Source organism: Lates calcarifer, linkage group LG6 (genome assembly GCF_001640805.2).
Source record: "Lates calcarifer isolate ASB-BC8 linkage group LG6, TLL_Latcal_v3, whole genome shotgun sequence".
Lineage (NCBI taxonomy): Eukaryota > Metazoa > Chordata > Actinopteri > Centropomidae > Lates > Lates calcarifer.
This window is the reverse complement of record NC_066838.1, coordinates 22,648,847-22,673,493: the sequence shown is the minus strand read 5'-3', so window position 1 is coordinate 22,673,493 and position 24,647 is coordinate 22,648,847. Positions and strand designations below refer to the sequence as shown.

At 42.1% G+C, this 24,647-nt stretch overlaps 1 protein-coding gene across 1 annotated transcript in view; it reads right to left on the bottom strand.

Annotated features, from left to right (window-relative positions):
* plxna2 (plexin A2) overlaps nucleotides 1-24,647 on the bottom strand; it is a 162,684-nt gene that overhangs the window by 29,102 nt on the left and 108,935 nt on the right. Inside the window, 10 exon segments of the mRNA XM_018681933.2 lie at nucleotides 491-624; nucleotides 2,478-2,712; nucleotides 3,308-3,451; nucleotides 3,874-4,113; nucleotides 10,175-10,268; nucleotides 11,648-11,815; nucleotides 13,383-13,519; nucleotides 15,280-15,397; nucleotides 18,629-18,639; nucleotides 18,641-18,781. Coding sequence (XP_018537449.1) covers nucleotides 491-624; nucleotides 2,478-2,712; nucleotides 3,308-3,451; nucleotides 3,874-4,113; nucleotides 10,175-10,268; nucleotides 11,648-11,815; nucleotides 13,383-13,519; nucleotides 15,280-15,397; nucleotides 18,629-18,639; nucleotides 18,641-18,781 — 1,422 coding nt within the window.

The window sequence follows — 24,647 nt, the reverse complement described above, 5'->3', positions numbered from 1 at the left end:
TGGCCCCATGAAGAGGAGCAAAAAGTGTTAACCAGCCTGTTTTTCCCCCAGTGGAGGAACCCACAGTCCTGCCTGAGGACTGGGAATTACTCAGTTCATTACTCTTCATACTGCAGCCAGTGGTGGATGAAATAGCCATGTGCTGGGACCCTGTTTTCCATGAGGGAGCTTGCATGTGAGGTGCATATGTGTGTCTGAGTGTATGCTGCCCAGCATGACCAGCTATATGCGTATGAGACCAGAAGGTAGAAAGGATAAGTGGCACACTGGTATCCTCTCCCCCTCAAGCACTTTGCCGCTTATGGAGGTTGCCCTGCAGGGGGAATGGTAAGGGTGAACACATTCTACCGCTCTCTCTCCATCTCTCTTTTTTACCTCAGTTTGACTTTCTCTTGCCCTTTCTTAATGCATTTGCCACCTATGTGTCTCTGTCATCTTTCCAGTCTTTCTTTCTCGGTCACTCTTTTTCTTGCTCTTTGTCTCTCACTACCTCCAGTTCTCTGAGGACAGGATGATCCTCTATCCCGGGGAAGAGGACTCTCATGGCATACGTCCTGTAGTCCAGGTGGGGGATACCAGCTCTGTCCAGGTCACTGGTCAGCTCATTGATATCTGTCTGTAGCTCTGGCAAAGGCTGGGAGAAAAGACAAAAAGAAAGAGAGACCTGTTTGTAGGTAGAGATGCAGCATATAAATAACAATGTTCTTTAATCCCCAAGGACCAAAAGCAAATCCTTCTTATCTTCATGGTGTTTACTACAATTATGATGAAGCTGACAGGTAAAGCCCAAGATCTTCATGTCAGAAAAACCCAATGTTTCACATCTCTCCACTAAAAAACACAGAGCTTGCTCTTTCTCATACACAATACACACACATACACAACCCCTTCACACTCATTTTTATCTACCAGCCAGTAAATTGGCTATAGCTAAGGCCCCAAAGAGTGTGTGTCATCTCAGTGTGAGGCTGCAGGTGAGCACTAGTTAATTGGCTCCATCCTGACTGACTCCTGTTCAGGCTCACGGCTCAGTTGCTCTGCTTCGACGCCCTTGGGGAGGCTCCCTGTGTGCAGCCTATCACAGGAGCAGCAGCAGTCCCCTAACACCCTCCTCAAAACTCCTCCATCTCCAACCAGACTTAGCCCTCACCTCCTGGCCCCTAGCCCCCTGTGACAGCTGGGTTTACACACCAACACATGGGCTTACAGGCACACAAGGGGTGCATGTACTCATAAGGAGGGACCCAGGTACCATCTAAATCCACCCCGCAGGGCAGTACACTCTTGGCTGCTGCTAATGGTTAAAACATTAATCTTCTCCTTTCCCAAGGCTGCCTGTGTATGACTGATTCCCCCTGTTTGCCTGCTCTGCCTGTCTGTCATTTGACCACTCTGGAAGTTTGCTGCAATTGGGGTTTTTTTTGGCAAGGTTTTTTCACTGCATAATAACAATAGAAGAGCCACTCGGGGATAGCTGGAGGGGATAAGTAATAAGGTCCTCTCTGGCTGATGAAATCCCCTGAACACTGTCAAACATAAACCTCACTTTTGCAGTCTCAGTGATTGGCCATAATGACCCTCGATGATGACATCAGGGGCCAATCAGCAGTATTTATTTGAAAGCATTCACATGGAACTGAATGCTGCAAAACCAAGCGGTCTTGGAGCAGTAGCTGGAGGTCAGCGTGAGGTTATCTGTGGTTCTCCCACTGGGTAAATGTCAAAAGGTCAGATGGATTGTGATGTCCTCTTTTAACCCTGAGCCACCAGGGAGGAGTGTGTTAGATACAGATAGATGAAAGTAACACTGACAACTTGGGATGAAACACTTAACAGCATTCATTGGTCACTTTTGGTGGACTAAAACACAGCTGCACACAAAAACATGCACAATTACACAGGTGTAGAAACAATCATCTCATGTAATCATGTAACATAAATGTGGAATTACTCCTCCAGTTAAGATATGAGTATAATGTACTACACATAATGTGTCTCTCACTGGGAACAGGCTGAGTTTACTCTAATGAGAAACTCTGTATTCATGTGTCAGCTTATGAGCGGGTCTGTATACAGCATACAAACTAGGAAGCAGCAACAACTGCAAGGATTCACTACGTGACCAGACAGGTCATGTGCAGGGTTAACTGACTGGATCTGTGTATTGTAGTATGTAACCAGGACGACTCACTGACCTAGATTTGGAGAAATTTTCACTGCATTATTTAACACACACGGACAACCACTAATTTACATACTGTACTATATGCACAAATACACATTTATGGCTTTTATGTGATTACAGCCTTCACAAGTGAAATGCATTCACCAGCCCCATTCAACTACATGAGTGATAGAGCAGCCTCTAAAATTACTGGCTATAAACAGATATTCCAAGCAAAGTAGGCCCATAATCATCCTCACTCTACAATCTCCGCACTTAGTCTGTGTGTTGATTTTGCTTTTCCATCACTAACCTTCTTTGCACTCTAGGGCAACCCGTGACTCCAGGTTGTCCATTTGCATCTGCAAGCGCTTAAGGGTGAGGTCATTTTCACGCGACTTCCGCTTGTAGGCGATTAGCACGAGGATGACAATGATGAGGAGGAGGCCTCCACCAGCAGCAATACTAACGATGGCTGGAAGGGTCAGCAGGCTGTCCGACATAATGTGGACCGCACCAGGAGAAACGTGGAGACCACCCACTTGAACCTGAGGACAGACACAAGCACACATAATAACAATTAACCTTTTATTATCTTCATCATTTGAAAAGTACCACTTAGAACTTTGACTATCTGGAGTAGTTTAGAAAATTCTTCAAACTAAAACATAAAGATGAGATGCATTATTTACTCACATTTCAACAAAATACCATCATCCATCACATGATAATTGATATACAGAAATGCTTAAGCCAAGTCTTAGAAATGCTGCCAACACACAGGTAAATATTATCTGGTGTAATTGATACTGAGTGCAAACACATTTGGCCACCTGCACGCTGACGTTGAGAGGGAAATAGTCCGGGGCTTGCACTCAATAAGTGAGCAGGCAACTAAAAATAATTGCAGTGGATCCTGGCAGAACATTTTGACAGTTAGAGCACACTCACGCTGTTCTTCCTTTGACCCCTTTCCTTCAGCTGAATGAACAATGATGAGAGCACAGCTAATGGAGTTTAGAGGCCAACTATTATGAAGAAGAAATCACAAATACACTGATAGATGGAAACAAGTCACAAGAGAAATTAAAGGAGACACAGTAACAAACACACAATGGCCAACATAAACAGACACATACTGACCATGACTTTGTATTGTCCGGTGAGGTTGGGTGGCTCGCAAAGCAGCTGGCTCTCGGACACAGTGACAGAGCAGGGAGTCTCTCCAATCAGTACCGTGTAGTTAAGCTTTACCCCTCCTGATGCTGGGGGAACCAGGTTTCTGCCCTGTGGGCATGTGGAGATGGACAGAGGGGTGTGAAATTAAGAGAAAAACACATACACACAAACACATGGCTCAGTGAAAATCTGATAATTTTAAAAACCCACCAAGCACATGTGTCACCTAAATACACTGTAAATTAGATCCCGAGGTTTAGGTACAGCTGGGGCCAAATATGATTCCACACTGAGATCAAACAAGGTGATATATTCACATGTCACATGTATATCACAGTGGCACTAAGTGGGAACAGCTGGCAATCAGGATGAAAGAATAGAATATATCCCTCACTGAATTATCAGTTACAAGGATTCTTAAACTCAAATAATGACAGAAAAAACATAAATTCTATACACATCTAACTGATGTTAATATCCAGAGAATAATAAGCTGTAATAAGTAATAATGATTAAGCAGTTTCCCATACCTTGAGAATGATTGGCGAGCCTGGTTTTTGCTCCAGGACACCAGTGGTGCTGAGGGGCTCAAAGTAAGGGTTTGGGTAGTAGAGGAGGTTGGTGTTGTTGTAGACCAGCAGCGCCTGGACGTTGTTGAAGATGAACCCAAACTCATCTGCGTGCTTCACTGTGTCCAAACCTGGCTGGTATTCTGCCATCAGGGAGGGAGCGAAGCAGCTCATACTGGTGGTGTTCAGTACTTTACACACCTGAGGAAAATGAAAAGAAAAATGTTTAAGAAAAAACACTTTTTGAGATGCTATTGGGGATGTTACATTCAAACATTCTACATATCATCATATGGTAGCCTGAACACCAAGAAATGTGTTTCAGTCATCCAGGATAAACTCAGACAGTTCAGCACGGCTAAGATGTTCAGTTTTCTTTTTCGCTGGCTCCAAAATAAAACACCATGTTTCATGCTGATCTGCTGTAAAGCCCTCTGTTTGTTATATCCTAAAGTGTGATCTTAACTGAAACACATTGGTATTAACATGAACCCTGCAGGAAGCTCACCAGCCTAATAACAGGCATATAAAATCCTCATTCTTTTCACAGAAAAGGATTTATTGTCTGTCATTAAATCCATCTTTATTGGTGAGGAAGCCTCCATAAAATCGAAAATAAATTGCTGCTGCTGCTTCACTGAAAAACACTGAGAAACACTGGAGGACACAAAGGATGGAGGCATTGCTCCTGTTTCCTCAGGTAGAGGTTGAGCTATGGCTCTTTTATTACTTCTCTCCAGTTTGCCCAGATGAGAGACCTGTCTTCCATCCATCCTCCCTAGCTCAGCTCTGGAGGGAGAGGAAAGAGAGGATTGATTGCTGCACAGCACTCTGCTCAGAGAGGTTTTTATCTCCTTTCACTCCCTCCCAGCTCTCTCTCTGGGGAAGAAACTTAATTAGAGGTAAATATCATCAAAGCTGCTGCTAGCAACTACCACACCTCCTACCTGTTGTCTGCTGTTCCGGAGAAAGCCTGGAAATCAATGCAAACTCATTCTGTGTAGGCCACACCAATTGTATTTTGCCAGCATGGTGCATAGCAAGTTGCGGGAGTGTGACTATAAAGGTGGAAGGAGGGATTGGTGTCCTTACTTACCTTGCTCTTGTATATAGATTAGAAAGTGCTTATGTGTTTTCACCACTCAGAGCTTTGAATCTAAATGTGAACATAAATTCAGACACAGGAGCACAGGTATAATGTGTGTGATGTGTATATTATTTTAGGCTGCAACTACTGATTATCTTAATTATCAGTTAATCTGTTCAGAATTGTGATCATAATTTTCTCAGTTAATTCTTTGGTCAAAAAACACAATATCCTGAAGCCAAAGGCGGCACCTTTTAATGTCTGGTGCTGTCTGACCAACAGTCCAAAACCCAAAGATATTCAGTTTATGATATACAACAAAGAAGCAATAAATCCTCATATTTTGACCAGTTGAAACAAGAGAGCATTTCATATTTTTGCATGCAAAATGAATTTAATAGTATTTAAATTCAATCAAAATAGTCAATTGACTAATTGTTTCAACTCCATATGACTGTGCAACTCTTTGGAAGTCTGCAAAAAACAAAAAAAAAACAAAAACAAATTTATGGCTGACAGAAATATGATTCAAACATTACGACTGTCACAGCAACATATACAGCAACACAGCTCTACTAGTCTGTAGCTGCACTACAAGGCCTGAATGCTCCGTAGCAGCTTCCCCTGGTCTTGTGTGACATTTTTCTTTAGAATTCACACTTTACAAGCTACAGTAGCAGCGCATGACAAGAGCGAGAAGATAAGCCCTTTTAAAAATAGATAGCACAACCAGATAGGACTCCTGACATACTTTCACCAAGTTTAGGTTGTGTGAAATCATATTAACCACTGAAAAGTTGCAAGAAGTGATGAGAATTTTTTTTTTCTTTTACAGAGGCTTTACAGTACATGGGCTCACACCTCACTGCAAGCCAGAAGTGACTAATAAAATCTGAACAGCATCATTTTAAAATTCAATTACTCATATATAAAGGCCATAACTGTGTGATCACATTTATGTTCACAGCATAACACTTACTCACTGCTTTGTAGAAAAGACAGTGAATTAATAATGAACAAATGAATAATGATTTTAGTTTCCCATAATGTATATGCAGCAGTTAGAAACAGATCATTTAAATTCTTTTTACTCACTCCCATAGTATGTTCTTTTGATCAGTACATGGGAATTAAAAGGTCTAATGGATATGAGTTCAAGTTAAGTTTGATGTGGCTGCTTTCTTACTGTTGGCATGGTGATGTGTTATATAGACAGGCCCAGATGCTCCGGCAGCATCCTCGTGACTGTCACGTTGGAACAGCAAGACATTTGCAAGTCAAGTACAGTTCTGACTACCATCTGCTCTGCCTGAGATGGATACTGTGGGGTTTTTTTTCCCACTCTGTCCTCACTTTCTCTCTTTTTTTTTCTTAAGTAAATCCTTTCCTTCATTGAATCCTGTCAGGATAGAAAGCTGCTGCTATCATGTAGGATGTTTTGCATGAGCAAGTAACTAGTGATGGTTAAATGGGACATTGCAGGATTTAATAAAGAAAATGGGGTGTTTGGGTTCTTCTGTGGGTGGGGCAATAAATGTCTATATTTCAAAACACTAAGACACCTTTGCATGACTTTTTCCTTTTAATAAAAGGATATTAAGAACTTTTTAATATATTTTGTTAGCAACACAAAAAGGATTATGAGGATTACTGGATTTTGAAATACTCTACTGAATCTTCGATTATTTTCTACAATTCCATCTACTTCTCTGCACAATGCTGCAATATGTACTCATGACATTACACTGTACAGATTCCGACCAACATTGAGTATTTTTGCTCTGTATATCTAGCACATTACAATAAAAACAAAATTCTGTATCTTACCAAATATACAGTATATAATAGTATGTCCATTGTTTTAGGGCATGTGGAGAAGGAAGCTACACATTGTTCAGCATTGATAAAGTGAATTGAGGTCAACAGATAGAGAAAATAATTGGAATCTTGGCCTCATCTGTCTTCTTTCTCTAGTGTTGGATGGTGCCAGGGTGTTTTAAAGCAGTAACACTCCAACCCCTCTGGCTGAATACATTACCATGATCTACTGTGCCGCTAAAGCCCACTCAACCATTCAAAGGTCTCTGGCCAGGGTAGTAGTGAGAGGGTGAGAGAGAGAGCGTCAGAGAGGAATAAGGGATAAGATGGTCTGGCTGTGGAGACGCGCGTAGGAAAAATGTGAAGGGGTCACACAGTCAAAGGTCATTTTGAGGCTAACATTCGATAGCTAGTGGCTGGCTGTTCTGCTGCTCCTGTATTTGTTACTCCTACACTTTGTCTATTTTCCTGCCTGGTGTTCCAACCGACTGCTAATACTGGCATTAATTCTAACTTCAGCTCTGATCCACCCATACAAGGTCTGTGTGGCATTTAAGCTAGCCACTGGATTTCAGTGGGTTACTTTTCCTCTAAGATGTGTGCCATGCTGGCAGTGAAAAATTATCTGCTGGATGTCTCGTGATGAGGGTGTGAATAATTTCACACATCCTCTGCTTCATGTGTTCACAAGTGCTTTTTCTTCAGTAAATACTGAAACTACATAACCGAGATGTCAAAGAGGAAACAGCCCATTCTCTCCAGACTGGGGACACTTAAGATGTCATGATGATTCAACGAGCTGCTCATGATGCTAATACTGTTGACATGAGATATATGGCATTGTAGAACCGATGCATGCAGTTCAGAGTACGAAATTATTCTGAACACGTAAATTGGAAGATTTGAGTGTCCATTATCATTGTTGAGGGCATTGATCAGTACCGTCCTCTAGTGCTCAGACAATCAGCCTGATTGTCCTAGAAGTGATAGGAGCACAATGCTGAACACCTTCTATGATAAGCAGCAGCTCTAAATGCACCTGATGTGCTGAACCTGACACTCAGTCCAGGTGTGGCAAATGCAGTAGATGAAATCAGTCTGGGATGGGGAAATGTTCTGGGGCTGGAAAATAACCCTTTTAGCTTTAATCAAGATTATGATAAATGTTTCAATTGTGAATCTGGTGACAGATACAGAGTATTTCACAAAGAAAATTGTCTTTTTTCCCTCCCAGTTTCTTTGTGCATCTATGCAGGTGACACAAGGGAGGGAATGAAGAGAAGCAATTTAGTGGGAGACAGGTGATCATTTGAAGGCTGGCTGACAGACAGCAGCTCTTATTGCTATAGGCTGTGCTGCTGTTTGCCTTCCACCAGTGACAAAAGGGGAAAAGGGTAGAGTGGGGAGATGGGATGAAGGATGGGTAATTGTAACCTTAGCATTTAACAGAAATTCATTCTCTGTGGCTGTGAGGGCAATCAAGACAGTGACATGGGCTGCTTTTGTGGGGCGCTAGGTGGGGAGTTAGAAGAGACGAGGCTGGGTGGAGATGAACAACTCTCTCAAAGCCGCGGAAACTGACATATCAGACGACACGGCACCCATACAGGAGTCAAAACCAATTTTGCCAGTTCTCCGGCAGTCTCTCACTCATCAAGTAATGTTTCTCTTCTCTAAACATAAAACAGCAGAGGTCTGTCTTTTACTTGTAATTACTAGGCTTTCATAATTCTTTTAGGGAAATTGTGTCCTTATGTGGGGAAACATTGTAGCACAAAATGCCCGGGGCAGAGTTCTGTATTTTTAGTCGAGGAACACTCATTGAGCAAGTCAGACACTTGAGGCCAATTTTACACTACTAATGTTAGAGATGGGAAGTTGGACTGCAGAGGGGGAGGAAGCATGTTGGAAAAAAACTGTGTCAAATTCTAAAATTGAAGCATGGCATTGAGGAAGTTTTAATGCATGCATGTATCTTTTGAGAGTCTATAATTGAGGTGTGACATATAGGTGCTTATATACTAAAGTGTAATGTGCCAGCCTGTGTGTTTGTCAGTTTTCTTGGTAAAACAAACAGGTGTTTGTAGCATGTGCCATGTGTATATACAGTAGGTGTTTGTGAAGTTGCCAGATATATCTTTGCAAATTAGAGCCTTTACCATACGTTAGAGCAGCAGTCTACAGTTGGATGTCAGGACCCCCACACAGGGTTGTAAATAAATATAATGGATCACAATCACCAGGGTTGGAATTAAGAAAATTCTGCTGAATTACATTTGGGACTTTAATTAGTCCCCCATATTATAATATAATGTATTAGTGAACAACTGGCATACAAACAGATTGTGAATGACAATGTAATGTAACATAGCACAGTTGTAATTATAGTTCATGTCTTCACAGAAGAATAATTGTTGAGACATACTGTACATTAATAAACACTTAAAATGTATAATTATGGAAAATCCCAATCCAAGAGCATGTGTTGTATGGAATGTGTCTTACACTAGATACGCAGTACTGGTGACAGAACGCTATTCTTTTCCCCTTCACTTGCTCTCCCTCCTACTTCCGTTTAGTCCATTCATCTGCCCTCCCCACCTTTCCCCAGACCACCACCAGAGGAAATCCCATCCTCTTAATTAAACATGGACCCCCAGGACAGGGGCTCAAAAGCAATTTGTAACGATTTCCCACAGCCAAGACTTTGATTATACAAGGGCTCTTTATGCTGACCAAAGACTTCTGACTGCAGTTAATCTTCTATTGAAAGCCATTAGGAGCCTCCTTGCCCCTGATCATACACACCTCTGACATTCTCTTCAATGACCTGCCCACACCCCTCCCCAAACCCCACTGTCCTCCAGCTGGCTCCATTACTGAAGTCTATCTATATAGTTTGAAGATGTTATGTTGCCTCAAACAAGCAAAAATGTTGTTCAGGATGACTAGTATGGCGGTAGAAGAACTACAGGGCTAGCAGGTGGGGGCTGGGGTGGGGAGCTAAGATTTAGCCTGAAGAAGTTTTAGAGTAAACTCTTAATTAAATACTACACGCAGACCACTCTCACTGCCAGCTGCATTATTCAGATGCTAGTTGGAGTGCTTGAGATGACTGGGTTCAAGCGGAAGTTAGGGAAGCGTAGAGAGCTGGAGGGGCTGTTAGGAGAGATAGCACTTTTTTTTTAACCTAAGCTAAACATCACTTAGCTTGCTTGTATAGCTGTATTTAGTGAGCCAAGCAGGACCTAGTTAGCAAGCATAATCCAGCATGTGTATGTAGTAGGTATACTAAGAGCATTTTCCGGTGCACACACAGGACTAGCTCTATGGTTAAGACAGAACATTGGTTCTTACGTTAACAGACTCTCGGCCGGCGTATTTAACTCGGATCCTGGGCTCCTGAACCACATCCAGATTGGTTCCTGTGACCATCAGAGGGGTGTGACCACTGAAGAAAAAGACAAAGAAAAAGACACGATTCATTCCACATGTTTAATGATGGTGTTTGCCAAATGCCTTCTTATTCTTCTGTCTTAAACTTCAAGGGGAAAGAAAAAAGAAAGGAAGAGACAAAGTAACAATGAGAAAGAGAGAAGACGAGAGAAAAATGCCCAAGGCAACTCTCAACTAAACTTTCTAACCCTTATGTACCTCCTCAAAATGTTCGCCATCAGTCGAAATTGAACGCATCAAATGGACTTTCATCCTCAGTTTCTTTTGGGAGATAATAGCCTTTGGAGTGGAGGATGATTAGAGACACTTTTTAACTGACTTCACTGGCTACAATCAGCTGGTGCAGATTTGTGTTTTGTAATCCCGAGGCAACTCAAGCATATAAGGATGCAGTGGTGGTCCTGGGCTTCATAACACAGAAGCACAAACTAAGCATGCAAACAAAGCAGGAGGGAAACTGCTGGATGCACAGCTCTCCCTGCAGCTGTTTGGGTTCTTGTTGATGTTTGTTGTTTTTGTTGTTATGCCTGTCAATGTGGCGTGCTGAATACAGATGCCAGGCTGAAATTGTTGCAAAAATAAATGTTGAATGGGTATGTGCTATTAGACTATGGGTTCACTGTAGTGCTGTGTAGAGTGAATTACTGCAGATGGACCTTGTGCTGTCTTCAGGCTCATTAAATTATATTCTCAACTACTGTGGAGATAAGATTTATACTGAGTGCTCTTCCTCTCTCTCTGTCTAAATACAGTATCTATCTATCTATCTATGAAAAAAAAACCCAAAGAAAGATGACTAATATGATGTCCTTCTCTATCACTGTCTCCGTTCATTTCCACCCGCTTTTCCCTCTGTGCGATCACACTTCTGCCACAGTGTCCCCTGCACTCCGTCGCTAAGCCCACGCCATCTGCTGCGGACTCACACCTCTGATAGCACATTGTTCTACTAAGCCGCTATTTCATTTTCATCCCTCTCCTCCTTTTAATTAGTAGTGTGTGGTGTATGTGTATCTATCTGCCAAAGACGTTCAACAGATGGATCAACACTGCATTTGATAGGAGGATCTCGGTCTCAATGGTGCCCATCCTCTTCAATCTGTGAGCTGTGGCAGTTCTATCAGATCCAGACTAATTGGAAGAGAACTGAACAGTAATTGAAAGTGCAATATTGACTTGTGTCTGCTTATTGCCACTGGCTTGGGCAGGCTGGCTTTAAAGCTCTGGGTGGGTGGGGGGCTAAAATCCTCGTCTGGGTAACAGAAGCTCAGGGTTTGATTGGTGAAATGTGGAAAACACAGCATCTGACATGTACAGTCTGTGGAGTGTGTACAGTCCTGTGTGCTCTCAAGATGACAAGTGTTATGACTTTACCTTGCAATGCTCCAGTCTGGTTCAATACGCTGGATAGTAGGGTCTTCTATGTACTCGAAGGTGAGACTCTCTCTGATTTGGGCATGATCCACGCTCACGCTGATCTGCACTGGGCCGACACCAGACAGAGAAGGGGCAGAGTAGCAAACTATCTCCGTCATGGTCCGTCTGCAAGTGAAGCCGAAGGCCAACATTAATGGAATTATCTAAATCATCACCTACAACAACAGAATATATTATACATTTTGTTCTACCAGCCCCGGTCCCTAATTATCTGAGCTGGGACACAGCAGAACAAACAAACCTGCCATTCCATGATAAAAATAAATAAGAGCTCTAATGAATGTGTTTAAGACATTTGTATTGCACAGCCTTAAATATGTATTGTACTCATCTGGCCACAAATACAGATAGGTGCACGCAGAAGACTGTGCACACAAGTGAATACATGAGCAGTACCTCCACCACTGTCATATGTGAATTTATGCTTTCCCCTCCCTCCCTCTCTATGGCTCCATGTTCTACCTGCCCACCCCCAGAATTTGTCCCAATTCATTAGCAGAGGAAAGCTTGTAGTAGAACAGCCCCCCATCCTCCTCTCCCTCCCATACCAGGAATACAGTGGAGAAACACAAGCCAGTAATTAGCCCCATATCTCATTAAAGCTGGCTTGACTCCTCAACCTTACAATATTATAGTCAGACTACCATAGCAGGGCTTAAAATAGGAGTACAGGAGTGGAAAGTAGAAGGAGGGCGTGTGGGAGCAACTAAGTGAGGGAAGGAGGGATGGTGGAATGAGATGAGGAAGGGAATTGTAAGAATGAGAAACAAGAGCATTGAGAAACAAGGGGGATAGAACAGATGAATGTGTTGATAGATAGAATGAGAGGGAAGGGGTGGATGAAAAAAAAAGATAGATCCGTAGAAGCACAAGGTTTTTCTGGAAGCTATTATTACAAGGTTTGATGCAGCAGGTCATCAAAACCTTATTAAGATTTACACAAGTTTCTGACAGAGGGAGAGAGAGAGAGAGAGAGAGACTTTCCCCTGGGGGATTTCTCAGTAATATCAAGGGAAAAAATACAAGAAAGCAGTGAAATATAGCAGATTATTTAATGGGAATAATTCACATCATCTTGGGAACAAGAGCTCTTGTTTTTTTTTTCCATTTGCTCAGAGCATCCCATATATCTAACATTCTCTGACAGTGATGTATGTAGCAGCTCAAAAAAGTTAAACAAACACGGTCAAAGAATTGTGAAACTATCAGGATATATATTGAAGATATAAATGTTGTAAATGTTGCAAAATGCAAATGCAAGAAAAGAAAAATACAAAGATGTGAGGAAAAAATGCAAACATGACACAAATAAAAACAATTGGTTGCTTTTTACTTTTCTGTTTTTACACTTTTTTTTAATCACTTAATGTAGGTGACAAAATTCAACATTCATAGTGAGCAGATTAGTTTCCCTTCCTAATATCCACATTAAACTGCAATGTTGAAACTGTAAACTGTGAAATTCAAATTTGTCTTTAATTTGCACTTGATTGAATACGAACATTTTACATTCCCACCTCATGTTAATGTGCAAGCACAATAAAAAGCCTTTCTCCATGAATAAGCTGTGTTAAACAAAAGCTCAATCATGCAGTCTGTTTTAGAAAATTAAACTTTATGGGCTACTAATAACAGTTTTATGATATAAATGAGTGCAAGAGGGAAGTCTCACCCAAAGAACTCGCATGTCTGGTTTCCGAACTGAACGTTGACACTGCTGCCGGCGCCAAGATTCTCTCCCATTATGGTTACTTTTGTGCCCCCAGACTCTGGACCTCTGCTAGGGGACAGACCTGTGACGGTGGGAGTCTACAAAACAGATGCAGAGAAAGAGAGGTTGAACCATGAGAGCAAATTAGAGGGAGAGGAGCAAGAGCAGACAGAAAGGAAAAAGCAAGAAAGTCAGACAAAAAGATGGATATTTTCTAGACTAACAGGGACAACATCTCTGTGGTATCTCTTGAAACCTTCACGTATTATCACAGAGCCCCAGCAAATTACAGTTATTCATATTGCCAGGCCGATGGCAGTGGAGTGCAGCGCTGGTGGGTGCAAAGAGGATAAAACCAGGAGCTCTTAGAGTCCCTGAGAGATCCTCCCCTGTGTGTTGTGCATTGCTGGATTGTGTCTGAGCTAAGCATTTTAAAGATAGTCTGAAAATAACTAGTGTTTAGAGCAGCGGGCAGGTAGACTGGCGTCACACAGACAGATGGAGAAATATCCAAGCAGACAGCCCGTCATACAGAGAAACACACACGCAGATGCGCACACGTACGCACATACACACAAACACAGACAAGCACACACACTTCTATGTGCACAAACAAAAAACAACTAATTGCACACTCTGTCATTTACACTGCCCCTTTTGCCAAGTGCTCCACTGTTGCTGGCTGAAAAAGACGGTCACATAGGGAGTGTGTCTTGTTGGGAAATTTGAAGAGCATCTCTGTGATGGTGTTTTCTTTTTTCTTTGGTGGCCTGCGATACAGGGGAATTGCAAGTGGCGCCAATTCTAGGCCCTGTGAAGTATTCTCCGAGGAATTCCACTGCTTCCCAGAGTAGCAGCTGTAACACTAGTGAGAAAGAAGTAGCTGAGGATTTACTACAGAGCCAAGGGCATCACTCTGACAAAACTCAAAACTGTCAGTAAAGTGTGACTTCCACGATGCAGGCTAAAGCAGGTACTCGGAAAACAACAGTAGTAATTACTGGCTGCTGTTAATTGTTAAGGGAGCACTAATTGTGAAGGTGTGAGAGAGCGCAAATGGGAAAGTAGATTATCTGTTAGCTGCAGGCTGGGCAGGCAGCGGATGACAGAGACGGGAAAATGGTTGAATGTGTGAGGATGGGGAGCAGATAATGTTTACCTGCCAGGTGGAGTGCTGCTTTCCATTTTAGCAAGGTGTTTGTTCATCTGTCTTTCTTGCTCTCTTATGACCCTCACCAACCATCCAATCACACTTGATCGACTATTTTAATTTCCTACTTTGTGCGAGTTGTTGCTTAAACAATTTTATAAATACAGAAAACACTAACACAATGATCTCCAAGAAATCTTAGATTATATTATTATTTTGCCATCCACTGGATGATTAACTTACATAATGCAGCTCAGCTGGTGAGTTGTAAACAGTACATTTGCTCACAACACTAGGGAACAGCAAAAACACTCTCTAGTGAAGAAAATATGAGGCTCTATTAACTAAACTTCATAATCTTCACTCAGTAAAGACAAACAGCATCTACAACCAGAGACCCTGCAGAGATCATTAATGAGGTCTCCTTGAAAACCTTGTGCTTTTAATGGAAGAATGTTACATCCAAAATAACAAGTAAGCATACACAGAGCTGCTTAATTACACTGTTGGTAGGCATAGCAACTCACACATCATTATTTGCCGTTGGCGCATAAACAATTACTTTGCAAGCAAAATACAAATGACTTTTAATTGAACTAACTGTATATGGTGCTCTTTTGTTTGTCTCATATTGACTACAGTACTCTTCAAGTGTTGTAAGTTATATTTTATGAGGCTATAGAGCAATATGGAGAATTGCAGTCATACCACAAAGGAGTAGAGTTGTGAGGAGCGAGCCCTGAGTTCTGGTCTGCACTCTCCAACACACAGCTGGATTGGACCAGGTCTGCTGTCTGCAGGTGCTGCATCCATCTCACACACAATCCTACAAAAGACACAAAATAATTCATTAAAATCACTGTAAAATAAAGCTGAGCCATATAAAAAACAAAATACTGTTTGTAAAATTTCATCTGGACTGAAGAGAATTGTATTTTTCTTAAAAAATAACTTAAAGCTCAGAAGTCGTCTATATGTTTGAATGCTTGAGCGAAGTTGGGAGAAAGTAATCAAAACACTTCTCTGCTTGATATCGATTTATCTTCCACTCTAAATCCAATCTCCTTTTGTTGTCTCACTCATTTCATTACGGGACACATCAAGACATCGACCAGGACCCCCTTCGATGACAATCTTTAAATGAGACCTTGGCTCCTCCTCCCTTGGCACTCCAATACACCCAACCTGAGTGGAGTAAATTTCCCACCAGCAACCAGGCACCTGACAGTGCTGGTGCCGTGCCAGTGTGGTACGTCTAATGTAAATCACACGGCAGGATCGATAGAGCTTTATCATACCGTGTGATCAGGTGTCACTCTGCACTGCAGGTGACTAGATCAAATGACATAATAAAACGAGGACGTCTATTGATTGGTGATGCCAGGGAGCAATACAGTACAAGAAGCAATCACAGTGTGGGAAGAGAGACAGAATATGTAGTGAGGCAGATGGCAGGGGCAGGCAGGAGTGGAGCAGATGAAGCAGAGCAGATGTATTGTTTCTCCAGTGCTGATCACCTGAATTACAACAAACAACTCTGGGAGCTTTGTTGGATGAACTATGTGGAAGAGAGTGGCTAAAAAAGGATTTACTCACTGACAGGGCTGATATTTTCCTTTCACTAGCCCTCAGAGAAACAGAGACTGACTTGCTTCCCCACCTGTAAGCCTACTGTACTGGTTGTTTTGTGAAACTGAATATTTATGGAAATGCATTTGGCTTTTCAAAGCTGAACTCTAAATTGTATCTTCTCAGTCTCCATCAAGAGGCCTCCTCTTTCCATGAAAACCTGAGGGTTACTTTTAAACTGAATTCTTACTAATGTTGAGGATTCAATTTGGCCACTATAAAAATGCTTCAGAATAGTATCAGCTCTCAGAAAAATGTACTTTCTGACTGTGAAAATACAAAAGTTGAGACTTTTTCTTCAAAGCAGGAGTGGCTTTCACACACTCCTCTGAAGTAGTAACATAAAAGACACATTAATATGTATGTTTTTTTTCTTTTTTGTCCAATCCAGGCCAGTCCATCATAGGATGCCTGGCAACTGAATTAAGACTCAAAACAAACAGCTACAGTCAGATAAGGACAAGCATATAATGAACCTAGAGCCAATATATGACCCCAAAAGGTTCTGAATAAAAGTCCAGCTCAGAACATCATCATAAAGACTCCATCTCCTTCGAAGTTAAACTAAAGAGGTCATAGGTTAGTTTTTTAATTTCGCTCAGGCTATTTTTTTAACATGCCATATAAATGAATTCCCTAGCTTGTCCCCAATTGGATTAAAGTGCTGTCAGATCAGTGCACTGCTGACAAATTGTCCCCTACAGCCAAGTGGCACATAGTGAATTTTAATTACAACTACCCAGTAAAGAGCTAGGAACCACAGCCATACTGTATGTCATTGCCACTATTCACAAGCTATATGCTTTTCAAATACCACCAAAAGTTGGAAACAGTGTGAATTATAAACATAACCAGTGAATAAGCTGCAATTGTGTAAGCCCTTATGTGTGAGAGAATATGTCTATGTGACATATATATTGTAACAGCACCATAAGACCAAAAGTATGTGGTGCAGTGCTGAGCTGTTCTCTTTCTGAGGGCAGAACTAGGCCAAGGAAAGAATTAGGGTTAAAGGCTCCTCTGAGAGCCATGACTGTGATAGCCTGTGTGCACACGTGGGTATGTGCATAAGTGTATGTGTGTCAGCTGTGGCTCAGTGTGCAACTATACATTTAAAACTTTAAACTATTTTCTAACTGACTCTAGGTCAGTGGGAAGAGGAGAATATCACACCAACTGAGAGACAGGCCAATTATTTCTGAGCATTTGCCTTTCCTAAAAAAATCTGAAAATATTTCAATAGTACTTCTATAGGGAGATGTAGTGTCAGTGGCACCCAGTAATGGGTTTACAGTGGCCAAGTTGTACTACAATTTTTATGTATTTTTACCTCACAGCATATTGATTTTCTATGGTGTAATTATTTAACCTATAGTAGCTGCATAATGAGTATTTTTCGCACTGGCTGTATACCACCCTTCAAAATTTATTACAGGATTCGCTTTTTTCATGGAGAATTGCATTTCCACCACCAATGAAGCTCAATACCCAAGGGCAATCCAACCTAATCCTTATCCAAATATGCTAATATATATATTTAGTGTAAAGCATTTTTAGCAGTATGTGTACATCCTTGCCTTTCCCTTGTGGAACCTGCATCACCTGAGGAGGTTAAACAACCATAAGGCACTGGGTTTCTCAGTCTACACACGTCTGCATGTCTAGCCAAGGGGGAGATGGGCAAGTAGTGAAGCATGGACCACGTTTCATTAGTTCAGGGTGAACGGGACAGGCTTTAACGTGATGTATGCACAGCATGGGACAATTAAGGAGGTAAACAGAAGTAAACACACACAGCTGTTATGGGATTGTTTTTGACTAGATGAGCTACAGGGAGAGAACTGGGCTAGTGTGCTGCAGGGGGAGAACAGCAATGTCAGGGCCAGACTGTCTGGACCTGCTCCAGTCTTCATTAAGGCAGACATGGTGGGAAAAGCAACTTTTTGTTATAATACATATATATATATATATTATATTATATATATATATATTGTGTGTTATATATATATTATATATATATATATATATATGTATATATAAATCATATTGATCAGAGTGTGTTAGCTGGTATAGGCCATACATAATGTACCAGGTACAGCATTATTAGTATTTGATAACTGATTTTTTGCATGTTTATTATCTAATAGCACAGCTCTGTATTGTAGTTTCCTATCAGGAGATTTAGCTAGGAAGTTGTGTTGTTTACAGAATGGGATAATTAGCTGATTAGAAAATCCTCATGCTGCATTGTGAACAATATATGGCAAATATTTTCCCAACTGCTTTCAAAAAACTTGAAGGAAGAATTAAGTCTTCAAATAATACAAAAAACACAATTAATTGTATTTTGTGTAGCTTTCAATCAATATATAAATAATAACAGTCATTAAATAATTCTCCTGATGCTTATCCTGTTTTTGTGACTTACTGTTCAGCGATGAATGTAGCCATCCTCAACAGGGGTACACCTCACTCCTGCCACCTCCATATTGCCCACCACGTCTGAAAAGGCCAGACCGAGGTTTGTGCCATGGATGGTCACCCGTGTGCCTCCCTCTGGGGGTCCAGCGACTGGGGTCACCTGGAGGGGCGTAAACAACCAAAGTCAGGGAGGAACTTGTGAATGTTTTGTGGAAAGTGACATTGAAGGATGTTTTTCTCTTCAGTTATGGTCCTGTCTTATAGACATCATAAATGTGCACAGGTTTCTGTGGATGCTCAAGGGTAAATATGCTCTTTCGGTCCAGGTGGCTGTAAAAGCAATTAAGAGTGCTCGCCATGCCTGCATCCACAGAATGTCAGAACACACCATGAGTCATTGTGCCAAGAGTGTGCTCTAATCACAGCAGTAGCTAATGGAACATGTTTTGTAGCTCTGTCTATTTGAATATAGCATCACATCCACACACACACACAATCACAAATAAAGACCTCACTTTTAAACTTATTTTTATTTACTTCTACAGCTCCTTCCTATAGACTATACAACAGTAAATCCAACTAGAAAAACTCCAAATTTTAACATGGAAAGCTGTTAACATTCTGGATAGTCGCCTGTGCAGAATCTAGTGCTGTTGCCATGGATGATAAATCTAACAAGGGGCCATATTAATGCTTAGTGCAGACCACCTACTCATAAAATACAATATGGCTGCCCAGCATGACCTTGGCACAGGGTGGCATACTGCCTTCTGTGCTGCAGAACCCTGTTGAGGCTCCGACCTGGCCATCATCCAGCCCTTTAAACAAAAGAGGAAAAGAGAAGGAGGAGGAGGAAAACAGAGTGAGAGCAGAGAGCTAGAGAGAAAAAGGGAGATAAAGAAAGAGTAAGAGAGGGGACAACACTGTTTGGTGGACAGAGAGGTAGAGGAGACTAAGAAAGAGGAGGGCAAAAGGGAGGGGATGACTGTCACTTTGCTGTGTGGAGCTGCTAGCGCTATATAAACAATCAATATGCTATTACTGGCCATGCAAGCAGAAGGGATAAAACCTGGAGTCAGTTGTGCTCGCTTACTGAGCTGCAAAGCGTCACATGACGGTGACTGTTCGAGAGGTGCCGCACACCCTTCCCTCCCTACGCCCAACACCCACTAGGGCATTGCGGCTTCCCTTTGGGACGCCGGCATTGTAATCTAGATTCAGTGGACATTAATTGCTCTGGATGTAAAGTAAGTGTGTCACTGCACCGCCTGAGGGGTCTGAATACATGAATCTTTTAGCATTGCTTGGGCATGCAGGGTACAGAGGGGGGGGGGACATAATGGCTAAATATATCCATGTCAGGCAATGGCAGCAGCTATTCGAGTAGACTTAGTGATGGTTACATAAGCAATGTAAGGGCCTGAGAGAGAACAAGTCGGCGAGGGGAGGGGGGGTTGGAAACTGATGAGAGAGAGAGAGAGAGAGTGAAAAAATAGAGAGCAGAGAAAAAAGAAAGGGATCGGAAGAAAGAAGAGAGCAGAGAAAATGGGATGAGCAGCAGAGGGAATGTGGATGCCACTCTGTTCAGTTTCTATCAGCCATGATAGATGACAGGTAAGGCTGGGATGGTGACAGGACAGCGGTGCTGTATCACAGATGGGCCTGCTAAAAGCTTGGGAGACCTCCTCCCTCTACCCTTGAGGCTGAAATGAAACCCTTCCCACGGTGGACCAAGCACAGGAAGACAGTCTAATCCATGCATGAAACCCATTTGACTGAGCTCCCCATTGGCAGATAGAGCCTTGATTCATCAGAAGATCATAGAAAAACCACCACTTCAAAGGCTCGCGCCACCAATATCTGTAGGCTGGGAGGCATGAGAGAAGTGCTGCTCTTTGTCTCTGTGTCTGTATTTCTTACACAAACAAAGGGACTAAATCTATAAAGGAGCCGCCTTGTGCATGTGACTCTGGTTTGATTGCCAGTAAACCAGATCCTAATGACCTTTACAGACCTGAGGGAACCCTACTACAGTCATGCACTGTAGATAATCTTTAGAGGGGCGGAGTGTGTCTTTATATTTCACTGCAACATCCTCCTCTTTGCATCTCTTTTCCGTCTTTTGCTTTCTGTCTTTCATCATCTCGTCTCCCCGAGGCTAGGTGACACATCCTCCCCCTCCAAGCACCAGCTTGCTTGTTTGTCTTGCCATACAGACTTTCAGAGGGAAGAGGAAGAGGAAGCCTTATTGGACATGCACGCACACCCTGCCGCCCTTACTCCCCCGTTCCCACCCAGTGCTGCCATGCCTATGCTCCTGCTGTAATCCTTTTAGGAGCAGTGCTGCTGCCCGCCTGGCATTGTCACACTGTCAATAGAGGGTAATTCCCAGCAAACAGCCAGTCAGCTTGCACGTCGCACTCTCCGCTCCCACTCTTGCACTCTCTCAAGCATAATCTATCTCTCTCCAGCTCAGGGGATCACAGTATTGGCCATTTACCACTACATTTTCCTTAGACATTTTGCAGGATTTGGCAACAACCATAGAAAGACTAAAGACTGGTGAGATGACCTAAATTGAGGAGAGAGGCATTCTAATCCATGAGACAGAAACTTATAGAAAAGAAGCGGTCCCTTTTGAGAAGATAATCTGCTAGTCTGAGCAAAAGAAAAACTGTGGAGACAGAGAGAAATGGCCATCAACGTGAACAGCCTTGGGATGTCTGTCAGCGTGGTGTTGACTTATTCAGCTGAAGTAATGGTGGGGAAAGTTGTGCTGATGCAGCCAAGGCTAAACTCAGTGCATACAGCAGAGTGCAATACACTGCCCCAGCTGCCTTCAGGCTATGCAAGCCTAGCATGTCACTGTAACGACAGTAGCTGACCGAGCTGAATGGCATTCTCAGAGACAATTCAGCGACAATAATGTTTAATCACCCTATCTACTGTAAAAATATACAATATCAGCATTTTTACTGTATATTCTTTATCCTCAATCTTTAATATACACATTTATTACAACAGGATTTTATCACCTTGACACTGTAAAGAGATTCTCCCAGAATTACACGACATAACAGCTGATGTATTTCCATTCTTGCCATAGCTGGATATTTTGCTTTTGAAATTAAATAGGCCTTGATACAATTTAGGGGCTTGCAGCTAATCTCTTTGTCTTTGGACTCTGCTCAGACTAATTCGAGCATGTCACATTTAATTGTGAGTAGCATTTAATGGGCTTGATAAAACCCCACTGATCACTTGTTCCTGAACAAACTACATCCTAAATACTTTATGGAGTCTTAAATGTCTTGTAGTTAGCCAGGAGATATGGTTCGTGATGAAAAGGGGTTTTTAGTGCATAAAAGGGAAGAAAACAAGAGACGCAATTATGGGGTAGGGGTTGTATTTGTGGATTAATGAGTCTTCCTCACTGAACATACTAATGCTTTGTGTTTGAAAAGGCCATTTTTACCTATTGCAAGGTATACATGTGTGGGGTATGTGAGCATTATACTGCATGTTGCCTAGCTGAGGACTCACTTGGCTCTGTTGGCTGGTTTAATGAAGGGTAGCACGCATAGCGTACAGCAGCTCTCTCGGGGTTACAGCAGTGAGGAGAGTTCACTTGTACTATGATACTGACTGACAGGCCCACCATCCCTGTGGTGTTCAAAATATCAACAATAAGCTTGCATATACACTGTGCAAAGGAGAGAGAGAAATAGAGGAATCCTACATTTTTTCTTTCCTAAGGCAAAAGCAAAATCTTTATATTGGCTGTCACTGGAAGGCAGGGAAGCCTTTTCGCTTTACTGTAAATTCATACAGAAGACACGGCCAAGGCCTATTGAGGAGATGCCTTTTATATGCCCATCCAACTCCCAGCTTCATTTGATGTCATTCCCTCTGCTGTTAGCAGGGGCTTACATGTCTTCAATATTAATGGCCCATGGTGGGAGGCACCATGGCACTTAATAGAAACATTAATTATTCAAAAGGTCTATCTTTTGGTAGGCACATCTACTAATGTGCTAGTATGTATACAAATCAACTCATGATGGGGGCTTTGGTGCATACAATCAAAACCAAATTTATTCATAAATTCAGCCCACCAGGGGGATGTCTGATTCTTAAAGAAACTGTAATCACTGAGAGACGAAGGGGGTAGGGCGGGGCACAAACGAATGCTGACTTAACTGGCAATGAGGAGGAGAAGTACTGGTGTCGGTGTGTATATCTGAAGTACATGCTCATGTGAAGTGTCTAAATTAATGCAGAGATGGTTATGCCACCTACAGCTGTAAACAGACCTGAGTTCAGGCAGCCCACAGGGGCTCCATTTCCCTTTCCTCCTTCCCCCCATTTCGTTCTTCCCACCTCTTCTTGGTTCAGTTCCTGTGCTCTGTCCTTTGTTCTCTCTACTGCCTCAGTTTACCTCACTTAAACCCTCCATACTCTTTATACTCACCTTGTTCTCATTCACAATTTTAACACTGTGTTAATTCCTTTTTTGGTTCTTTTCTTCATCATACAAAATATACTTCACCTCAGTATGATATTTGATATGACATTTCCCAGCCTGTTGACGGCTCCTCTGCAACATTAACTTGTTGCATCAATCTGTGGATAATACATTGTATGTACTTGTAAAGAGCTTGCAGCTACTGTAGGTGGACAAATTGGTATCTCCCTTGGTATTATAATGGATTTCTGCCTGTTTGTTGACCATGAGAAAGTAAGTGAGTCCAGGTCTTGGGCTGGTGGTGGCCTTGGCAATCACATACCGTGATCATGATTCTGATAAAAACAGGGATGGAAATGAGGATGTGGTATAAAATGACAAACTGAAAGCATAATGGAGTTACATGAGAGAGTAACTTAATTCACCAGGATGAGTCAGAGATGGTGATACAGAGGCACACAAAGAGAAAAGAGGAGTAGGAGTAGAAGACAGACAGACAGACAGACAGAAACAGATAGGGAGAGGGATGGAGAGGCAGACTTAAAAGGAAGTAGGGATGGCGTTCTCCTTCATACTGCCTCTCTTTTCCTGGCTTATCTGCATACTGTATAGTAAATCAATTAACCAACTTGTTAACTTCACTTTTTAATTGGCTGGAGTTAGATGTGACTATGTGGTGGAGGAATGAGAAGCCAAATGAATCGATGTGGAGGTAGAGGGGTCTGGTAGGTTAGCCACAATGCACTGGTGCGTTACCAAGCCTAATTAAATAGTATGTCCTCCTGGCCTGACTCCCCTGTGACAGTGAACCCACCAGGCAGGATGAGATTGTGGCTTATGCAAGCAAAGGCCCACTTATGGGAAAACAAATAAGCACTTCCAGGTCATGACCCTGGCGTTGCTGAGCTGGAGGACATCAAGCTATTGGGTTGGGTTGTTGAAATATCTGGGAATGGTCAGAGAGCAGGAGGAAGAGCAAAGGTGACACTACACCTACACCTATTAAAAAAGACCTGGACAGCTATTTATTTATTCAAAGTGGTTGTTTTTCTTTTGTTTTGTGAAGTTATTTTATATGGTTCTCTTTTAAACATTTGTTGATGCCAAAGTTACTTTCAAAGTGCTGGAATAACCTTGTGAGAAGACAAAAGACATTAAAATCTATGAGCAGGCATCTGTGCATACTGCACCTAGCCACAAAGAGAAGGCAGATGTCAAAGAGACAGGCCTTTAAAACTGAATATCTCTGTGCCCTGTGTGTGTGGGTTTGTGTGTGTGCGTGTGTGTGAGAGTGAGAGAGAGAGAGAGAGTATGTCAGGGTCCTCGCCCTTGGAGAAGCCCTGGAGGTGAGAAGAACTCACATGAATATGCACCTGTGAGCATAACACATACAGCCATACAGGTTCATACACAATCATACACATATACACTGTGGAGCATATATCTTTTTTCTTAAGGAAAAACAGCATGTGCTCTCTCAGTTAGAGAGAGAGATACAGAGAGAAAAGGACAAGACAAAAGACAGATAGAGAGAAACTGAACATTTACAGATCTGCATGCA